Here is a 20,992-nt window from a genome sequence, read left to right as displayed (position 1 = left end):
TGCGGTTTCTGGTAAGAACCGCAGCAATATATTAAAATAATTAAAAAAATAATATTTTAATCTATTGCTGCGGTTCCTTCAAGAAACCGCAGCAATAGGGTCATTAGGGTTTTTTAAATACCTAACTATCATCACTAAGGGCGCCGTTTTTAATTTTCCTCACCCTCTTTGTCTCTCCTTTCTCTCTCTTCACTTTCACGGTATCTCTCAAACTCTCATCCTCTCATCTCAGCCTTCCTCTTCTACCTCTCAGCCTTCCTCTTCTATCTATCAAACTCCCATCCTCTCATCTCTCCTCTCTCCTCTCATCTGGTCGTTCTTCATCTAGACCATATATAATGCTCTCGTCCGCCGACGATTAACCGACTATTACTCGGTTCTCAAACGCCGACGATTAACCGGCTGTTAATCGGCTCTCAAACGCCGACGACTTACTCGATGGACGACGATGACTTGCTCGTGTTTTGCTACGCGGTTAACAACGACGATATTAACAACGTTGATGACGTACGCCGGCGATTTGTTTCCTTTGTTGTTTTAGAGGTCGTGAAATCGTCGGTTTGTACAGGGGGCTGGGTATTTCTGTTCTTCAAGTTTCAACTCTTGTTAGGTCGTGAAATCGTCGGTTTCTACAGGGGGGCTGGGTATTTCTGTTCTGCCTTTTTTTTTTGTTTTTTTTTTTTTGTTATTTTAGATTTGTAGATTTTTTGTTTTAGGTTTTTTTATATTTTCAGTTTCTTATTTTTTTTAATATATTTTTTGTTTTTATTATATTTTTTTGTAATTAGTCATTGTAACTAAAATTCAAGTTGCCATAAGATGTGATAGACAAACTTATTTTCATCCTTCATTTTGAGATGTTATATCCATTGAACTTGTCACTTGAAAAGTCACTCATTCAACCGTTTATGTAGCTCAACAGTTAAATACTGGGAAGATTATACTCAATACATGCTGCTTTTATTATAAGATTTTTTTATTCTCAAATTTAATTGCAAAATGCAAAAAAAAAAAAAAATTTTTTTACCTATACTTGTACCTATTGCTGCGGTTTCTGGTAAAAACCACAGCAATATACAAAAATTTTCTAATATAAAACAAATATATTGCTGCGATTTTTGCTAGAAACCGTAGCAATATTTTAACATATTGCTGCGATTTAAAACCGCAATAATATATTAATTACCTATTGCTGCCTCCTTAATTGTTGCGCGCCCAAAACCGCGGCAATATGCCTCTTTTTTACCGCAGCAAATAGCATTTATTCTACTAGTGTCAAATACGACGCACATGGACTATGATTTGCGTCGCGTTTAACACCCATCTGACGCAAATGATACTTCTACGTTGTTTGACCTGTCGTGCGATGCAATTTAGGAGACACAAATCAACGTTTTTCTACTAGTGAATAATTAGCACTCTAAATGACCTATATGAGGCTAAAACCGATAAATTAAAGAAATTGAGCTTGAAAAGCCACTCGGCATAAAATGACTTTCAGTTACCCAAATTGGGTTTCAAAACATGTGAAACGAGTTTAGTTGATTGTAATACATATATATATACCAATAAGAACTATACATGACATTAAATGCGACTAAAAGTGAGAAATTAAGTCAAATGACCTTGAAAAGCCGAAATCCGAAATTTGAAATTGAGAAGTCGAGCCTATTGTTCACTTTTGCCACCTTCCTATGAAGTTTCAACCATTATCCCTTCCCCATGATCTCCACGCATGTAATTTTTCGCTAACTCCACATCAGTGACATCGGAGTTGGGAATGGTGAAAGGTGGGGTGTCTTCAAACACATCATACTCCTCCTCATCCTCAACATCACCAATTCCAAGTATACTTCTTTTTCCGGGGATAACAATTGACCACTTGTTATTAGAAGGGTCAGTTACATAGCATACTTGCTTAACTTGTGATGCAAGCACGAATGGCTCTTCACTGTCATGCAACCGACCCAAGTCTACAAGAGTAAATCCACAAGGTTCATCTTTTCTCATATAGCGTCGGTTATAATCAACCCACTTGCATCGAAATAAGCAGACCGTGAAACCAGAGTAGTCAAGCTCCCATATATCTTGAACCTGCCCATAGTATAACAATGTAGCATCAATAGGAGACTTATCTTTGGCACTTGCATACTGTGTAGATGATGCCTCTAATGAAACGCCACTATTCTACAGAGATCTCGATTTTTTATCTTGACGGTCTGTCCAAAACGTATATCCGATCCATTAACATCATAACCCTCATAGGAGTGCACAGCTTCTCGAGGACCAAGTGCTAGCCACTTAAGAGTTTCTGATACAGTGGAATCTACTTTGCTCATTAATTATTTATAGAACCAATCAATAAACGTCTTATTATGCAAGAGCATCAATGCTCTAGTCCCTTTGCCTGGATTCCGATCACGCAACTCCTTCACATGCTCATCCAAGTAGTGATGGACCTGTGCTGTATGCTGCAATACAAATAAGTGTTCTTGTATGCGTATTTCAACATGATGTACAATTATTTTGGAGTCAAGTGTACCTTTACCCTCGAGTCTTCCCTCGTGTAGAGATGTAACAAGGCCGATAGGATCAACATTAGTTAAGAAATCGGCCATAAAATTACCGACCTCTTCACTCGCAATCCCCTGAAATATAATTCCTTTTGGTTGCGCTGGATTCCTTAGTTTATCTTTCAAAGAGGCAATATGTCTTTCAAAGGGATAGCACCACCTCAAAAACACCAGACCACGTAGCTTAATCTCTCGAACTAGATGTACAACCAAATGGACCATAATGTCGAAGAAAGCAGGTGGGAAATACATATCAAACTTGTACAAAGTCTCTATCACGCCAGCCTGGAGAGCATCAAGCTTCGACGGTTGTAATATTTTGCTACATATTGTATTGAAAAAAGAACACAACTCTGTTATGGTATGTCTCATGTGTTTCGGCAATATCCCTCGAATTGCAATCGATAAGAATACTTGCATTATTACATGACAATCGTGACACTTCATACTCGATAGTTTCAACTCATGTCTAAGGTAACAAATATTTTCATGTCCGATGAGTACCTGATGGAGCCTTAATGATGTACAAAGACTCGCAAAAAAGTTGTTTCTCAGCTCTAAATAGAGTGTAGCAAGCCTGAGGCAAATAGTTCCTATCATCATTAATCAGCTTTTTCTTTCCTTTTCCTTCAATTCTTGCAGCCGACCCTTCTTCAATTTCCTCTTTTTTTCCCTTTCCTTTTCCTTTGCCAGACACTTTCTCTTTTTTCTTTCTTTTCTTAATGTCCCTCTTTTGAGCCCATAGTGCTGGTCGAAGCCCCTCACTTTCCAGATACAGTCGCACTCCTTCGCTATCCTTTGTCTTATGTGGAATATTCATAAGTGTCCCCAAAATGGTGTCACATATATTTTTCTCTATGTGCATGACGTCGAGACAATGTTTAACTTCTAGATACCTCCAATATGGAAGTCTCCACATAATAGAGTCCTTTTTTCAAAGTCCCTTAAAGCATCTACAATGGGGTAGTTTTAATTGGTCTAACAAAAAGTAAAACTAGTTTTAATTGGTCTAACCATTAGGACACTTGGTCCTTGGAGCTGGTTGGTCTAGAATTCCATACCAACAACCCCTCGGATGGTGTGCACACACCTAATAAAGAGCAGCCACGTGGCGAAGAAAACTGACGAAAAAAAAGGTGAAACGCTGGGTTGAGGGTGAAAAAGGCGGAAGAAAGCAGGGGAAGTTGTGCGTTTCAGTTTCCGTGTGGGCCAAAGTAACTGATGAGCTGTCACTGGCTCTGACGCGCGTCAGATGCCACTGAGCAACAAATCAGTTGCTGCCAAGTGTTGTCTTCCGCCAGCTTTTGTAACGTTACAAATTTTAATTTGCTTAACGCATAAAACAGTAATTTGTAATGTTACAAATTTTGTAACGGTAAAAAAAAATGACATTAAAATTAAAAAAAAAAATTACAATAACGGCTATAAAATATTTTTATCTATAAATTGAGCCCAAATTTCATATATTTTACCACACCTCTTCCTAATATATTTTTTATCTAATTAGCTCTCTACCTAATATTACTTAAAGTAAGTCAATATTATGGATTCAAATAATCCTAATTACTCCTAAAATAATCCAAACCACCCACAAAATCCCCAAAATAATTTCCAATTCGATCCAAGTGTGCTACAAAATCCAGAATTTCAAAGAATGTTTATGTTTTTCCAAAGCCAATCGAATTACCAAAATTCTCAACAAGCTACACAACAATCTCCACAAAGTTCTAATCATCTATCCCAACAACAAGTTCAACCATCTTTTCCTATATCCCAACATATTTCACAACAACATGAACAACCTAACGAAAACTACGATGTAGTTGAAATCCAATCACAGGAAAATGAAAACACCCCTACTTCAAAAAAAGCCACAACATCAAAGTTTCAATGGAGTGTAGATGAAGATCATGCACTCATTTCGGCATATCTAGAGTGCGGAGGATATGTGTTAAAGGGAACTGACCAAAATGGTGACGGTTTTTGGGGTTCGGTATTTGAGAGGGTTGAAGAGTCACGACGACTCAATCCAACTTTACGCCCAAGGACATTCAAAGCTATCACTAGTCGTTGGAAAAAAATCAACGGAGATGTGAATGCATGGGTCGGGATATATACCGAGGCGAAAAGGAAGAAGGGGTCCGGCTGCAATGTTGAAGACGTCCTGACTGAATCCCGTGAGATGTGGATAGAAGTCCATGGACCCCGATTTACATTGGAGCATGCATGGAATGTTCTGAAATACTACGACAAATGGACAGATGGCACCCAAATGAGCGGCGGAAGCTCAAAACGGTCTGCTCCAGATGAAGGTGTGAGCTCAAAACCACCTGACGGCGTCAAGAAAGTTAAGAGTAGGAGAAAAGCCCCAATATCCAGTTCTACATCTCCATCTCCATCTCCATCCTCTTCGGAATTTACGAGGAGGATTCGTGTGGGAGATCAGAGGACTTACTTGAGTGTCAAAAGGAGCCTGATGCCTTGAGAGAATCAACGAAAGAGGAAGATAGAAAGTTCAAAATTTGGAATATATTAATGGCTAAGTCTTCCCTTGATCCAGATGAGAGAGAGATGTATGAAAAACTTAAGCTACAATTTAAGGACAAATATGTTTAGGTAGTGTTCATGTTTTTAATTGTTTTAGTTTGCAATTTAGTTGTATCATAATTTTTAATTATGAATATGTATGTATCGTAACTTTTGATTATGAATGTATCATTATCATTATCATTATCGTTATCGTTATAATTATTTATTACCATATCATCATCGTTTTCATTATTATTATTATTATTATTATTATTATTATTATTATTATTATTATTATTATTATTATTATTATTATTATTATTATTATTATTATTATTATTATTATTATTATTATTGCATTGAATTGTCTAATCACCTGATATTAAATTATGTCACAAATAGTACTGCATTGAATTGCCAACTCACCTGACTTTGAATAGTATGATGCATGGTGCCGCATTGAATTGTCTACTCCTACATTGCATTGAATTGTTTGCTCCTATATTGCATTGATATGTCTAATCTGTAAATGAATTATTGTTATGTACATATGATGGATTTTTCCTATATAATATAGAGCATAACTTCAACAATAAAATCACAACTCTATTCACTTTTCCTCACAACCTTTTATTTTCTAGAAAGCACCACTTCAATCAACATATCTCCAAAATGAACTATGATTCAAGTTCTTCTAGTTCAGGTTCTGAGTTTTTTAATTACATGGTTCAAGATTACATAGAATGGAGTCAGTCCGTTGATACTGAGCAACAAAATGAAAAAGAAATTGTACCCCGCACTAGAAATTTTGTGCGTAGGGGACGTGAGGAAGCTCATGAAAGATTGTTTCATGATTATTTCAGCAACGAACCTCTATACCCCGAGAATATTTTTCGTCGTAGGTTTCATATGCATAAGCATGTTTTCCTTCGTATTGTCGAAGGTGTAACAATTCAAGATGATAAATTCTTTAAGCAAAAACCAGATGCTACTGGAAGGATGGGTGCATCTAAACTACAAAAATGCACAGCGGCTATCAGGATGTTGGCATATGGTTCATCCTCTGATGCTGTTGACGAGTACCTGAAAATTGCTTCAAGTACCGCTAGAGAGTGCCTTCTTCATTTTGTCGAAGCGGTTGTTGCTAGATTTGGAGATGAATACTTGAGGAAGGCAAATGCAAATGACATTGAGCGTCTCCTACATGAAGGCGAGCGTTGTGGCTTCCCAGGCATGATGGGAAGCATCGATTGCATGCACTGGAACTGGAAGAATTGTCCTCGAGGCTGGAAAGGAATGTATCAAGGAAGAAGCAAAACAGCAACCATAATCTTAGAAGCGGTTGCTTCAAGTGACTTATGGATATGGCATGCTTTTTTTGGCACCCCGGGTTCATGCAATGATATAAACGTATTGCAGAGGTCTCCCGTCTTTGATGATGTCCTACAAGGAAGAGCCCCAAAGGTCAACTTCTCGGTGAAAGAGACAACTTATAACATGGGTTACTATCTTACTGATGGCATCTACCCGAGATGGTCAACATTCATCCCCGCAATAAAGCTCCCCCAAACCCCCAAACAAAGACTATTCACACAACATCAAGAAGCTGTTAGAAAAGATGTAGAGCGTGCATTTGGAGTATTGCAAGCTAGATTTGCAATCATTCGTAAACCCGCTCTCGCGTGGGATAAAGACATATTGTGGAAAATAATCATGGCATGTATCATCATGCACAATATGATTGTTGAAGATGAGCGTGATACTTATCAAAATTATCGAGATCCAAACGAATATGATCAGCTTCAAACTCAAAATAACGAGGGGTCATCTAACCAAGTCGGAGAAGACTCATTCGTTGTGCACAACGGAAGACTCGATGCGCGAAATTTAGGTGCATACATGGAGAGAAGATCTGAGATGCGAGATGCGGAAACTCACATCTCACTAAAAAAATAACTTGGTTGAACACATATGGCGTAAGTCTGGGCCTAATAGTCAAGTTGATTAACTAACTTTATTTAATTAATTAAGGTTTAAGTTAATTTCCAATTTCATGTATTTGTGTGTTTTAAATTATCTATCTTAGCTTTATGTATCAATCTATCATGTATTTGTGTTTTAAATTATCTATGTTTATGTATCAGATTTCATGTATGTGTGTTTTTTTAATTATCTATCTTATGTAATGTGTTCGTTTTTTTTTAATTTATAATGTCAAGTTAACGTAATTTAATTTAAAGTAAGCTAATTAACACATATTTATTATAATCTCAAGTTAACGCTAATTTAATTTAACGTAAGCTAATTAGCTTGTAACGTAATTTAATTTATCGTAATTAATTTAACGTAAGCTAATTAGCTCGTAATTAATTCAATGTAATCTATTTAGCTTTTATTAATTTAAATCATCTATTTCATATAAAAAAAAATTAAACATTGAATATGGTTGGGTTTGGTAAAAGTAGGAGAGAGAGTATAGGGTGGGGTTTGGTAAAAGTAAGAAAGAGAAATAAAAAAACCAAGTAAGACCAACCAAGCCATTGTGAGAAAAAAAAAAGATGAGTTGGTGGGAGTTTTAGTGGGATGTGAGGTGTAAGAAGGAGGGAAGGAGAAAGAATGACAAAACATAAAAACCAAGTAAGACCAACCCACCCCATTGTAGATGCTCTTAGCACCATCACCCGCTCCTTTGCCGAATATTGTTTCAATACCCTTGACCTGATCAAAAACCTCAATACCAGTCAATGGCCTACGAGCAACCCCTTCCTCAACTGTTCCATCGAATGCGTTAGTTCTTCTTATTACAATAGGGATGGTCGCGTCGAAGGAACGTTCGGGTCCGTATATAAACTTCTTTGTGACAAGTAGAAATGTATTTAGATTATGTGTCGTTGATCCAAATTGGGCATGCTTTCTTCCCCTTGTTCTTGTACAAGAAAGTCACTTAGAGTGCATAAAAGCATGGAACACAACGTGAATACCTCATCAGCACGTGCATCATACACAGAAAATCCTTCCTCCCACATTTTTCTCAAATCATCAACAAGTGGTTGGAGGTAGACATCTATGTCGTTTCCAAGCTGTTTCGGCCCTGAAATAAATCCATAACATGATGTACTTATGTTTTATGCACAACCGGGGAGGCAAGTTGTATATAACTACAAGAATCGGTCATGTACTATGTTGAGAACTAAGAGTGCCAAATGGGATCATCCCATCCGTACATAGGCCACGCCTCAAATTTCTATCCTCGGCACCAAAGGTCTTATGCAAACGATTGATAGCTTTCCACTTAGGAGCATCAACCGGATGTTTGAGAAAACCGTCCTTTTTCCTTCATGCATGTCACCTCAAGTCTGTAGCATCTTTTATTTTTTTATTGAAAACATGCACTTGAATCGTGGTATAATTAGAAGATACGACATCACCTTTGCTAGAGGCCCTTTTTTATCACTAACCCCTGCGCGCCTATAACACGACTTCCCACATCGAGGACACTCATCCATATTCGTATATTCATTTAGATATAGCACACAATTGTTTGGAAAAGCATGTATCTTCTGATACCCCAAACCGAAGGGACACATCAGTTTCTTAGCATAGTAAATCGACTAAGGTAGTTCATGGTCGTCCGGGAACATATCACAAAACGCTTGCAACAAGGAAGTGAAAGTAGAGTCACTTATACCGGCTTCTGTCTTGATATTGAAGAGTGTTATCATGACCGCCAGCTTGGTGTACGTCGTACAACCAGGATACAATGGTTTCCGAGCCGCCTCGGCCATGCACTCAAAAATACGAGGCCATTTTCCAGCATGATCATTCACCCCCCCCCCCCCTCAATCATCTCCTCGATATGGTCCCCTTCATGATCATCGTTAACAATGGCTTTCCCACCATCATATGTACCCTCCACACCGTGCCAAACCATACTTGGTAGCCTTGCCTAAACCCGCGACGAAAGATATGATCCCTCAGCGACCCAATGTTACTAACCATGCCCACATTACCACAATCAACACAAGGAAAATAAAACCCCTCGAGTCCTGTTGCATCCTGATGACTTAATGCAGCATCACAAAATTCAAAGACCCCATCCACGAATTCACACGTGTCACGACTACCATACATCCATGCACGATTCATCTCAATCAGACCTCTAATTAAACACAAGCAACAAGTACCTCATGTTAATAACGAACTTCATTACATGATTAGAGTTTATGAACGATATACATGTAATGAAATTAGGCATGCTTTTCAAGGCTCCTTATCATTCCAACCTAACCCATCCTTAAATGTATAATTTCACTAGTGAATGTATGTCTTCTTTTCGATTCTACGAAAAATTCGGCACCATTTCCCTACAGTTCTCCAAGTACACGATGTAGATATATAGTTACTTATATCTACATATGTACCCAGATTATAAAAGTAGGGAAATGACGAGCCAAGATTTTCCTCTAGAATCGAAATAAAGACATACATTCACCACCTAAGTGAGATTAAACATCTAAGAACAGTCCCAAACCGGGGACTATTAGGACTTACTCTTAATGAGTAAGTCTCGAACGGGTATCTAGGCATATGATATGATGATACATACATAGGTTTTTTAAACAACAAAGCATTTTAGATCTAATTTTAATTCAACGATAAATTTATACATATTTGTACATATAAACCAATTTACTATGAAAGAAAGTTAAATATGAGCGATAACATACCAATATCAAGGTTGTAAATAGGGAAATCGAACTCAACACTCCGTCACTAGCTAGCTTCAATAATCAACAAAAAAGTTTAAAGTTAAAATTAGTATAAATTAGCAAATCAAACTAAAACTAAACTAAACTAAACTAAACTAAACTAAACTAAACTAAACTAAACTAAACTAAACTAAACTAAACTAAACTAAACTAAACTAAACTAAACTAAACTAAACTAAACTAAGCTAAACTAAACTAAACTAAGCTAAGCTAAGCTAAGCTAAGCTAAGTAAACTAAACTACACTAAACTAAACTAAACTAAACTAAACTAAACTAAACTAAACTAAACTAAACTAAACTAAACTAAAATAAAATAACCTGGTTACTAATTAAGTACAACAACAACAACAACCACCTTGAAGTGGAGGAGTAGTTGTTTAGGATGAGGAAGGTGGTGGTGAGGTGTGAAGTGGTGGCACGCAAGCTAGGGCAGCGGTGTAGTGGTGGGCATCTAGCTTTAGGTGCGCAATGATCGCCGACGGTGGTGGTGCGCAAGGTCGACGGCGGTCTTAGGTGGTTGGTAGTATGGTGTGGTGGTGCGTGGGTGAACCACAATAGGGAGGAATCAATGGCGCAGATGGTTGGTGGTGTGGTGGACGGCAAAAGTCATTGTGGTCAGCGGTGGTGTGGTGGACGGGGGGTTCAATGCCAGTCGCAGGTGGTGGCGGTGAGGTGTGGTGGTGGGTGGTCGAAATTCTTCAGCTAAGTGTGGAGGAGTAGTCGTTGTGCCTAGCTGAAATCAATGTTGAAAGAAAGAAATTAATGTTACCTGGGACGCGGGTTTTTTCTAAGGAGTTAGTAACAAAAAAATCTGATGCGGTTTTTTTAGAACCGCATCAGATTTTTTTTGCCAATTTTACCTCCCATTTTTTGGTTGCTTTTTGGACGCGTTTTACAAAAACCTCATCTGTTACTAAGTGACATATAAGGTTTTTTCCACTAGTGCATGTGTCATAGCTAGTTTAGTCATATCCTCCATCTGAATTTTAAACGAAACAACAGCAGCTGGACCTGAGAGAGTAGAACCCTACAAAACAAACAAGGTACCACACTTGACCCCCTTCAATACATCCTTTGAACCCTTGCAGACATACACAACTCTACCCCCACCTATTAAATTGAACCCCTTACTGTCTAACAAACTAAGTGAAATCAGATTCTTGGTCATCTGTGGAACATGCCTGACATTATTCAAAGTGCATAATGTACCATCATGTGTCCAGATCTTGATTGAGCCTATTCCAACTGTCTTGCAGACTGTATTGTTAGCCATTGAAATATTACCTCCATCTACCTGCTCATAAGTAGTGAACCAGTCCCTACGAGGACTCATGCATATGACACAACACGCTAGAATCAAGAACCGACACATCATTACAATATGTTCATTCATTAGCAACTAAAGCAAGGTCATCCTCGAAATTCGAATTTTCTACTGCAACAGTAGCAGAATTAGACCCAAATTTATTTTCTTGATGCTTCTTGACATTCCTTTTTCTAATGCCCCTTCTCCTTATAGAAATTACAGATATCATTAGGTTTAATTAGGATCCCCTTTAGAATTTCCAGATTTTTTAAAATTCTTTTTACCATGTCCCTTACAAGTAGTAGCTAATAATCCAGAAGCCTGATTATCTGTACATGTACAACCAAATGCCTTATGGCGCAATTCCCTAGTATGCATAGATGATCAAACCTCTTCTAGGGACACATAACTGTACCAATAATGAAAACAAAATTTTCATATGATAACGGCAAAGAAACAAGGAGAATCAAAGCAACATCCTCATCCTCCACCTTACCATCAATATTACGCAATACTAACAATATTGTATGTAATTGATCTAGGTGATCTCTAAGAGGTGTACCTTTATCCATACGCAAAGCTGAACAGACGTTGCTTCAACAATAACTTATTGGTTAGAGAATTTGTCATATACAAACTCTCTAATTTCAACCATAGACCAAATGCGGTGTCCTCCTCCGCGATTTCAGTGATTATGTCATCAGACAGACACCACATAATCGTTGAATGAGCCTTCTCCTCCATAGTGGTCATCTCAGCGGTAACTAAATCTGTTGATTTCTTTGTCAACGGTACCCACAACCCATGTTGCTTTAATATATAAAGCCCGCATCATGATTTGCCACAAACTGAAACTGTTTCTCCAAGTGAATTTATCAATCTTCACATTCATCCTATACATCTTTCTCACCCAGATCGAACACGAATCTCTTGATACCAATTTGTTATAACAAATGTGACAAAGAAAAAATAATCGAAAGCAAAACAAAGAAAAACGCACAACATATTTACGTGGTTCACCAACAAAGTATTGGCTACGTCCACGTGCAGAGAGAGAGAGAATATTTTATTGATATGAGGAAGACCATAGTACAAAGTAATTAAGACTTAATTCGTGGTATAAAGAAACTAGGTTTTAAGGAATTCTAGTGTTATCCAAGTGTTTAAGCAGGTGGCCATAATGAGATTTGTGGGCAGACGTTATTAGTTTAGTGCTATTCAAATAACCTAATTATAGTTTATTCCTCTAATTGATAGTATATGGATTTGCTGTGAGAATATCAATAAATATATAAAATAAATCAATAAACTTATAATACCAGTTTATTCCTGTAACTAAAAAGTTTACACCCATAAATTGATAAGTTCATGCCCACAAACTGAAAAGTTCAATTTAAGCCCTAAACTAAAAAATACACATAAACTGGAATATGATGAAACTAATGAATTGATATTTTATGTGTAATTTTCAGTTCAGGACATAAATTTAACTGTTTTAGTTTGTAGGCATGAACTTATCAATTTTTGGGCATAAACTTATCAACTACAGGAATAAATTGGTATTATAAGTTTATCGATTTCTTATATACATGTTTATTGATATTTTTTATAAGTTTATGGATATGTTTGATCAGTTTAAACACATAACCTAATAACAAGTTAATAGTTGATGTTTTGCAAAGGTACTCACATCAATAAAACTCACTTGTTTTTATCCTCATTCCCCTTTTATTTCTCTCTATCAATGAATCCTCTTCATTGCTTCTTATTCTTCTTCTTCTCGTTTATTTTCTTCTTTGGGAGATGTTGCTGCAAGAATAATTCAAGCGCATTTCTCTCTCCTACAAGTCAACAACGCATCGACACCCTTGAATCCTCTCTTCATCACTTCCATTCTTCTTCTTCTTCTTTTTCGTTTTCTTTTTTAAGAGATCCTGCTACAAGAACAATTTAAGCGCATTTTAGGCCTTAAATTGTTCGTGGATTTAGAACTCTTCATTAGCATTAACAACGTGCTTCGATTCAAACCTATCTTAGTCGTTATGGTTTTCAGAAGTCGGGAGAAGTTGGAGAGGAGTAAGTAAGAGCTAGGGTTTTTTGATTAGCCATCTCTTGCCGCCTCGATGGAGGTGAAGGCTGCACCCATCACTAGTGGAAAAAACCCTATATGTCACTTCGTAACAGATGCGGTTTTTACAAAACCGCATCAGATTATTAATTTAAAAAATAAGAAGGAAAGGTGGGAAGAAAATCAGATGTGGTCCTCTTGTGGACCGCGATAAATTAAAAATTTAATGCGATTTTTTTGAAAATCTGATGCGCTTCTTAGTACCGCATCAGATTTTCTTATTTTTTTAAAAAAACACCGGAAACCACATCCTTTGGCCAATTTACTTTCACCACAATCCCAGCCCACTCCACTCAACTCACTCAAACCCTGATCCCCTCTCTACTCACTCAACTCAACCTCTCCTCTCTCTCTTCATTCCACCCACACGGCGCCCCCGCTCTCTCCTCACTCAACTCAACCCAAATCCCCTCTTCCCTCCTCTCTCTCCTCTTCCCTCCTCCATCTCAAACCCACGACACCCACAAATCTTCACGAACGAACGAATCTGCACGATTCTTCACGAACCCACGAACAAACATCTTCACGAACGAACGAATATGCACGAGTCTTCACAAACCCACGAACGAACATCGTCACGAACAAACGAATCTGCACTAGTCGAAGACGAATTGAGGATGAAACGAACGTCAAAGGCAAAGCACGAAAATTGAGCCGAATCTGGAAAGGTTTTTTTTCGCTTTTTTCGTTTTTTTCGTTATATATTTTAGATGAAAATTTAGTTGAATCTGTAATTTATATTAGACGAAAATTTTGTTTTATTTTCTATAATTTCATTTTATATTAGACGAAAATATCGTTTTATATTACACGAAAATTTCGTTTATTTTCTGTAATTTATATTTTTAGTTAGTTCTAGTTTTTTTTTTTTGTAATTTTTGTCTAGTTTGTGTAATTTACGTTTTTTTTAGTTAAATTTGGTTTTTTTTATTCTCGTAGATTTATTTTTTGTAATCTTCGTATTGTATAATTTATATACATTTTGGTTTTTTTTTTGTAATTTTCGTTTAGTTTGTGTAAATTACGTTTTTTAGTTAGATTTAGTTTTTTTATGTTCGTAGATTTAGTTTTTGTAATTTTCATATTGTTTAATTTATATGCATTTTGGTTTTATTTTAGATTTAGTATAATTTTCGTATTGTATGCTTGGTTTTATTGAAATCAGATGCTTGTGTCCATCACAAAATCTGTAATCTTAGGATGGCCTGCTTTGTTGCTGCACCTGCAGTGCAAAGCAGGTTTTTTTTAATTTTATGACCACAAAATCTGATGCCATCTTCCAAAACTGCATCAGATTTTGAGAAGCTAATGCGATTTTGGACCGCATCAGATTTTTTTTTTTGTTAGATGATGCGGGACCCAAAACCGCATCAGTAAGCTCAGTTTTGAACGCATCAGATGGACTTTTTTCCACTAGTGTATTATTTGATTGAGACGGTCTCACTCAAGACTTTTTTGAATGAGAAATATGTAAAGAGGTCAAAATTAAATATAATAGCATAATGCATGCCAATTGCCAAATGTGATGATAACTTATTATTTTTTGGAAATTAAAAATCAGTTATTATATTGTATTTTTATTTTAATTAGTGACTAAAATGGGTCTTTAAGCTATAGGAACACAGTGTAAATTCTAAGCAAACACTTTTCTCCGACATTGGGGCACCTTAAAAATTTGTTCCAAATTTTGCTCCAATGATATCATGGGGCTCCTGGAATATTGTTTTTGATGGAATATTGACTTTTGAACATTTGTGGGAGTATATGTATTGTTTGAGATGGTAGAGAGAGAGAGATTGGTTAGGTCACGTGACTTTGTTGATTATTTTGCGTGGAATGTGATGAAATTGATTGATTACCTTAGCATAGTGACCAATCATCCCCCTAACAAAAAGATAAAGTAATGTGCCACATGTACTATATTTGTATTTAAATCATGCTAGTAGTAAACTAGCAATAGTGGAGTGATAAATAAAGAATATAGATAATACGAAACTGTTGGTGTGTCACCATCTTCAAAAGTATGGCCATGATGCTCAATTGCTTATCCACCCATGACCCAACATCAAGTAAACTCAATTTCTTTGGGCTCCAATTTTGGGCCGTTTTGGTTATAGTATTCACTTATAAAGGTCACTAAATCATCCATAAATAGTCACTTTCCACGAGTCTTGGTCTTATGAATAATTTATATATATATGTTGAGGAGAATGGCTACTTACACAAGCGTTCGAGTTAATGTTCAAGAAATGCTTATCTAGATTTACATATCTTTTTCTTTATATAATTTTGTATCATGATTCATCCTCGTTTTTAAGGTGATCTTTAGAGTTAATGGGAAATTTTCTCTTGGGGCTTTCTATTTAATTGTATGGAAAGATCCAATGAATTGGGATTTATCTATTGAACTAGGTTATTTCGGTGTAAATGGATCATTTATAATAAAGATAATGAATTTCAAAAGTTAAAGGAAAAATACATGTTTGATCGGTAAGTTTTAGTATCACCATTGACGTGAAATATTCTTTATAAATTATATGTAAATTAATTACTATTATCACTACTTATTACTTATTAGCAGCTTCTAAATAGAGTATAAATGCATAACATGGTTAGTATAAAAGATGCAACCTTAATAAACATCAGACATGTGGCAAGTGGTAGTCACTACAAGTCTTGTCTAAGCATCCAAAAAAAGACATGGTTTCTACTAGTTGCATATCTAACAAAATCTAAACTTTGGTATATGATTAGCCAGAACCAACTCCCATTGGTCTGACATATAAAATTTATAAAGGGGAAAGGAAAACAGAAAAGAAAAATGAAGGGGAAGGAAAATAAAGAGAATACCTGGCCAAAGATGTGAATCACTTTATTTAAACCGAAGAAAATGATGAATCAGAATCTAACAAGTTGTTATCGTGTTTAGTATTTCATTTCGTAGAAACAAAAAACAAACACTGTGAAAATGTTTAAAAAAAAAAATAGCTCAATTTTCTATTGCCTTTTTAAAGAATAAACACCATTAGTATGACAATGATTAATTTCAAGTTCATCACATATTATCATTTTTAATTTAAAAAACCAAATCAAAAACCCTTAAGAACCAAAATAAAAAATTGTTATTAATACTTTATGTTAGTTGGTTTAGTTAGTAAAATATTTCAAAATATAAAAGATTGATGAATTATTTCAAAATTTATGAAGTACTATATCAGCTTTTATAAAGACATCTAGTCATGTCTTTAAGTTGAAATTATTAAATCTAACCAATCTACTCAATTGGGATTGGCTATCTTTTTAGTGCAAATGGTAAGTCCGGACCAATTTATAAGGTCATTTTGAGGTGTAGTCTCACCTAAATAGTACAAAACTAAGACTGTTGTGATCTTAACTCTTAAAACTCTCTTAATGTCTAGGTCGGAATATTAGGTTATTTTGTCACGACCAGATAATGATATATTACTTGTTGATAAAGTTGTATAAAGATTTCAAGGAAATGGCAATTAGCCTATTTTATTGTTTATATATTTAGCACAGCTTTGTTGATATTTGTATAAGTATGTAAACAAGAAAGTATTCTCACATATTCAATATTGGACAACTTGTCCAATATCATGGCATTTTTTGTAATTTTACTAACTTGATATGATTCAATATAATATAACATTCACTTGTTATGATAAATATAGTCAAGATATGATATACGGAGTAGTAGGCAATGAATATAATAAAATGGTGTCAAATATGATATACTAGTCATCTAAAAAATCAATTAGATTTCAACAAATCTCAAATAAATTACAAAAAATGCCATGATATTGGACAATTAAAATTAAGAAATTATTTAGTATAGGGTTTGATCTCGAGACCTCAAGTACATATACTAAAGTTCCAACCATTAGGCTAAGTTGTATTTAGTGTTATTATTATAAAGTATTATATTAATAAATAATTTTTTTTTTCTTACCTGGGACATAGCCCGGACCTAATAACTAGTTACTCCCTCCGTCTTTTATTAGTTTACCCCTTTTGACTTTTGACACTATTCACATACATGACTTTGACTATCTCTTGTAATTTGTATTTGAGGGAAAATATGGTCATGTGAGATCTTGTTGGATTCGTCTCAATGTGTATTATCCAAATATCAACTTTTTGTAATTTTTGCTTATCGAAAATTAGAGATATTAAGGTTCAAATTAGTATCTCGGCAAATGTGCCCCAAAGAAAGGGGTAAACTAATAGAGGACGGAGGGAGTAATATATAGAAAAAGAAGTTGAGAGGGGTAAAGTTACTCCGGTAACCAACTCTTCTCTTGCCTAGCTTTGTTCAACAATAGACCTTGATGGACTTTATAAGACCCACTTTAATATGGGTTGGGCTTTGACTTGTCCATTAGTAGCCACCACTTCCCCATATATTCTTGGTGATGTTTTGATATATTAACCCTTTAATTTGTTCATTTATTCCAAAGGAAAGTAAAAGGAAACAAATTTAGGAAGAATAATTAGGAATTATGACAAACTTTATAATGTTCTTCATTCTTGGAGTTTTTATGCCATATAATGCTTAAGATCAAAATTTGTTCAAATGGTGGGTCTCAAAATCTTTGACGAATGAGAATGAGATATATGTGGTTTTGAAGTGATAGATTATATGCTTTCCAACTCTATGATACCCTTTGCAAACCTTGACAGAAGCACCACATTCTAATTTGATTGGATTATCTTATGTATATCAATTTACCATAAAAATATATATGAGCCTTTATGTGGGTCCAAAATTGCCTTCCAAATGTCTTTGTAACCTTTGTTTGTTTGGTCGGAATAAAACAGGAGAAATTGAACTAGATTATTACAAAAGTTCATAAAATATAAATAAAAGCAAAAGGAAAGGATAATTTTCTTGATGGTTTCCAATCAATAATATGTTTACACGGAAAAAATTTCCCCTCTTTAAGTCTCTTCCTCCTTTTACTTAGTTGCTTAGGCAACTTTTGACGTTTCTCTTTCCCTTATGGTCAGTTGCAAAGATTCATTGTGTCTCAAACTTTTTGGTTCTTCTGGCATATATTTAGAGCGCATAACACATAAATCTTGACACATAACTGAGACTATAATTGGTAAAAAGAAGCCAATTTTTGAATTATTATCATCAGTAGGTTAATTGGCCAAAGAACATGCCAAATGTGGGTTTAGTTGAGTAGTTAACATTACTTAGATTTTCGTTTCAGGTGAATTAGAAGTAACAATCAACTTTTTTACAGTAAAAAAGGCAGAATTTTAATCAACTTATTTGATCAATGAATTTTCATTGCCTTATTTGATCAATGAATTTTGATAAAAATATTTAATGTTAATATTATACATTTATAAGAGGCGTGTCTATGTGGGGTTTTTTTAATGAAAGGGAAATTGGGCCAATCATCATTCGACAAAAAGCAACAGAATATTTAAACAAACCGTGAAAATATAGAGGTGCAAACGCAAAATATGCTCTCTTTAATGATTTCTATCATCCGATGTCAACTTAACAACTAATGATATAACTAGTGCTTCACCCTCACCTTTTACAATTATAGTATAGTCCATAACTTAGGTTAACCCCTACGGTGCCACCAGTGCTCTGGTGAGAATATTGTTTTGTTAGTCTAGCCAACTCACCTCCCTCAATCCCCTTTTTTTTAATGAAGGGGACAAGGGGTTCCTAAACGAAGTTATCATATAAAGAGCCTTGTAATGTCACTAGTTTTTTTGGTGTAAAGAGAGCCACAGGGACAAATGATGTAGACGAAATTTGATCTCAAGTCTTGAATACTTAGCTACTTCCTAAGACTTTAATCAATCAAAGTAGTTGACATCCACTTGTGATGGCACTAGCTAAACTTTATAGTATGTACTTTTGTAGTTAATTGACCATCATAAGCAATATTATGCATGAAAAAAAAATAATGATCAAAGTTTGAGAGTTTTAACTTCGAAAGTCATATCGTTTCTGTTGGAGTTAAGGCTTGAAAAGCCTTAGCTTCTTTTATTCTTTTGTCCCACATTGGTTGTGGGAGGGAATGCCTCCTTGTTTTTATATTCCCTTCTTCCTTCCTATTATTGAGTTGGTACTTGAGATGCTTTTGTGGTTGGATGTCATGTTTGGTTTGGGCTTGCTATCACACAAGCGCGCGCGCCGCCCTCCCGGACCGGGCCAGGGCCATGGGCCATGGGCCTTGGGCCTTGGGCTTTGAGCTTTGAGCTTTGAGCTTTGGGGAATAAACTTAACTTAACTAACTTTTTGGACCCGGATTGAGCGCGTGTGTGACTGTTGGAGTTTTGTAACGTTTTGACCGTTACAGGATCTATTGCAATCCCTTATTATCCGCCCATTTATTGCCTTCCGTTTTTTGGCCTGATTCTCTCCTATAAATCAGCACCTCTAGTCAGTTTATGAAACACACAAAATATTCTCTTTCTCTTCCTTCTCTCTCTCTCTTTTTCTGGGTTTCGTGCTTTTCTACAATGTCTATTCTGTTAGTAGTGGCAGTCTAGGCTACTGTGTTAACCTTGGGGAGCGTTCCGGCCAGATCGATTACCACCATTGTCGGGCCATAATTGCTTTCAAGTCAGTGGTCTCCTACCACGGCACAGTCTTGAAATCTTATTCTTTTGCCATTGTGTTCTGTCAGTTTCTAACAATTTGAAAGCAATTAATTAATTCGCAATGGTTGAAAGTTCAACCAAATCCTTGGCTCATCTATCCATACTTGAGTCCCTTGACGGAAATAATTATAAACGTTGGGCTCAGAAACTGCTCATGTTTTTCGAATAGTTGGACATTAACTATGTTCTCTTCAAAGATTGTCCTACTGTTATGACTGCTACATGTGATTCATCATCTTCTCCTTCTGCTACTGTTATTAAGCAGAATGAGGATGCAATTTTAAAATATGAAAAAGATAATAAAATTGTTTGTTTCCATCTCCTTAATATGATGACAAATAATCTGTTTGATTTATTCATGGTGTATAAGTCATCTAAACTAATTTGGGAGGCCCTTGAGAAAAAATATGGGGCTGATGATGCTCGGAACAAAAATATGTTGTCGGAAAGTGGCTGTCTTTCCAAATGGTTGATGACAAACCTGTCATGGACCAAGTTCATGTCTACGAAAATCTGTGTGTTGATGTTATAAATGAAGACATGAAAATTTGTGAAGTTTTCCAGGCTAATGTATTGATGGAAAAATTTCCTCTTTCTTGGAGGGAGTTCCGTAACAATCTTAAGCATAGGAAAGAGTTCCTGTCTCTTCAGGAACTAATCAGTCATATGAGGATTGAAGAGGCAAACCGGATCAAGGGTAATTAGGACTCGGTTCTTGTTAATGTTACCAAAGCTAATCTAGTGGAATCTATTGCTGCTACAGGTTCTGATAAGTTCAAAGGTAAAAGTAAGAAGGTCATCAATAAAGGGAAGCAAGGGAATTTCAACAAGCCGAATGGTAAGATCCAAAAGAGGATTGTCCCTTGCTATGTATGCGGCAAGCCTGATCATAAGGCTTATCAATGTCCTCAACGCCAAGGGTCTTCCCAAAAGGAAACACCTCAGGCTAACCTTGTTGTATCTGATGATGTTATTGCTGATGTGGTTGTTGAAGCAAACCTGATCGAAAACAGTTCTCATTGGATTCTGGAC

General features: G+C 35.9%; 2 protein-coding genes across 2 annotated transcripts; both read left to right on the top strand.

The window, feature by feature from the left end:
* The first annotated feature begins 4,227 nt into the window (after nucleotides 1–4,227).
* LOC104893260 (uncharacterized) lies at nucleotides 4,228–5,058 on the top strand. The gene has a single exon (XM_010679363.2). It carries the CDS (start codon nucleotides 4,228–4,230, stop codon nucleotides 5,056–5,058), a length of 831 nt encoding a protein of 276 aa, XP_010677665.2.
* Nucleotides 5,059–5,774: 716 nt separating this feature from the next.
* Nucleotides 5,775–7,058, top strand: LOC104893258 (uncharacterized). The gene has a single exon (XM_010679362.2). The coding sequence runs from the start codon at nucleotides 5,775–5,777 to the stop codon at nucleotides 7,056–7,058; it is 1,284 nt and encodes a 427-aa protein (XP_010677664.2).
* The last annotated feature ends 13,934 nt before the right edge of the window (nucleotides 7,059–20,992 follow it).

This window comes from Beta vulgaris, chromosome 5 (assembly GCF_026745355.1).
Source record: "Beta vulgaris subsp. vulgaris cultivar EL10 chromosome 5, EL10.2, whole genome shotgun sequence".
Classification (NCBI taxonomy): domain Eukaryota; kingdom Viridiplantae; phylum Streptophyta; class Magnoliopsida; order Caryophyllales; family Amaranthaceae; genus Beta; species Beta vulgaris.
This window is presented reverse-complemented; position numbering and strand designations above follow the sequence as displayed.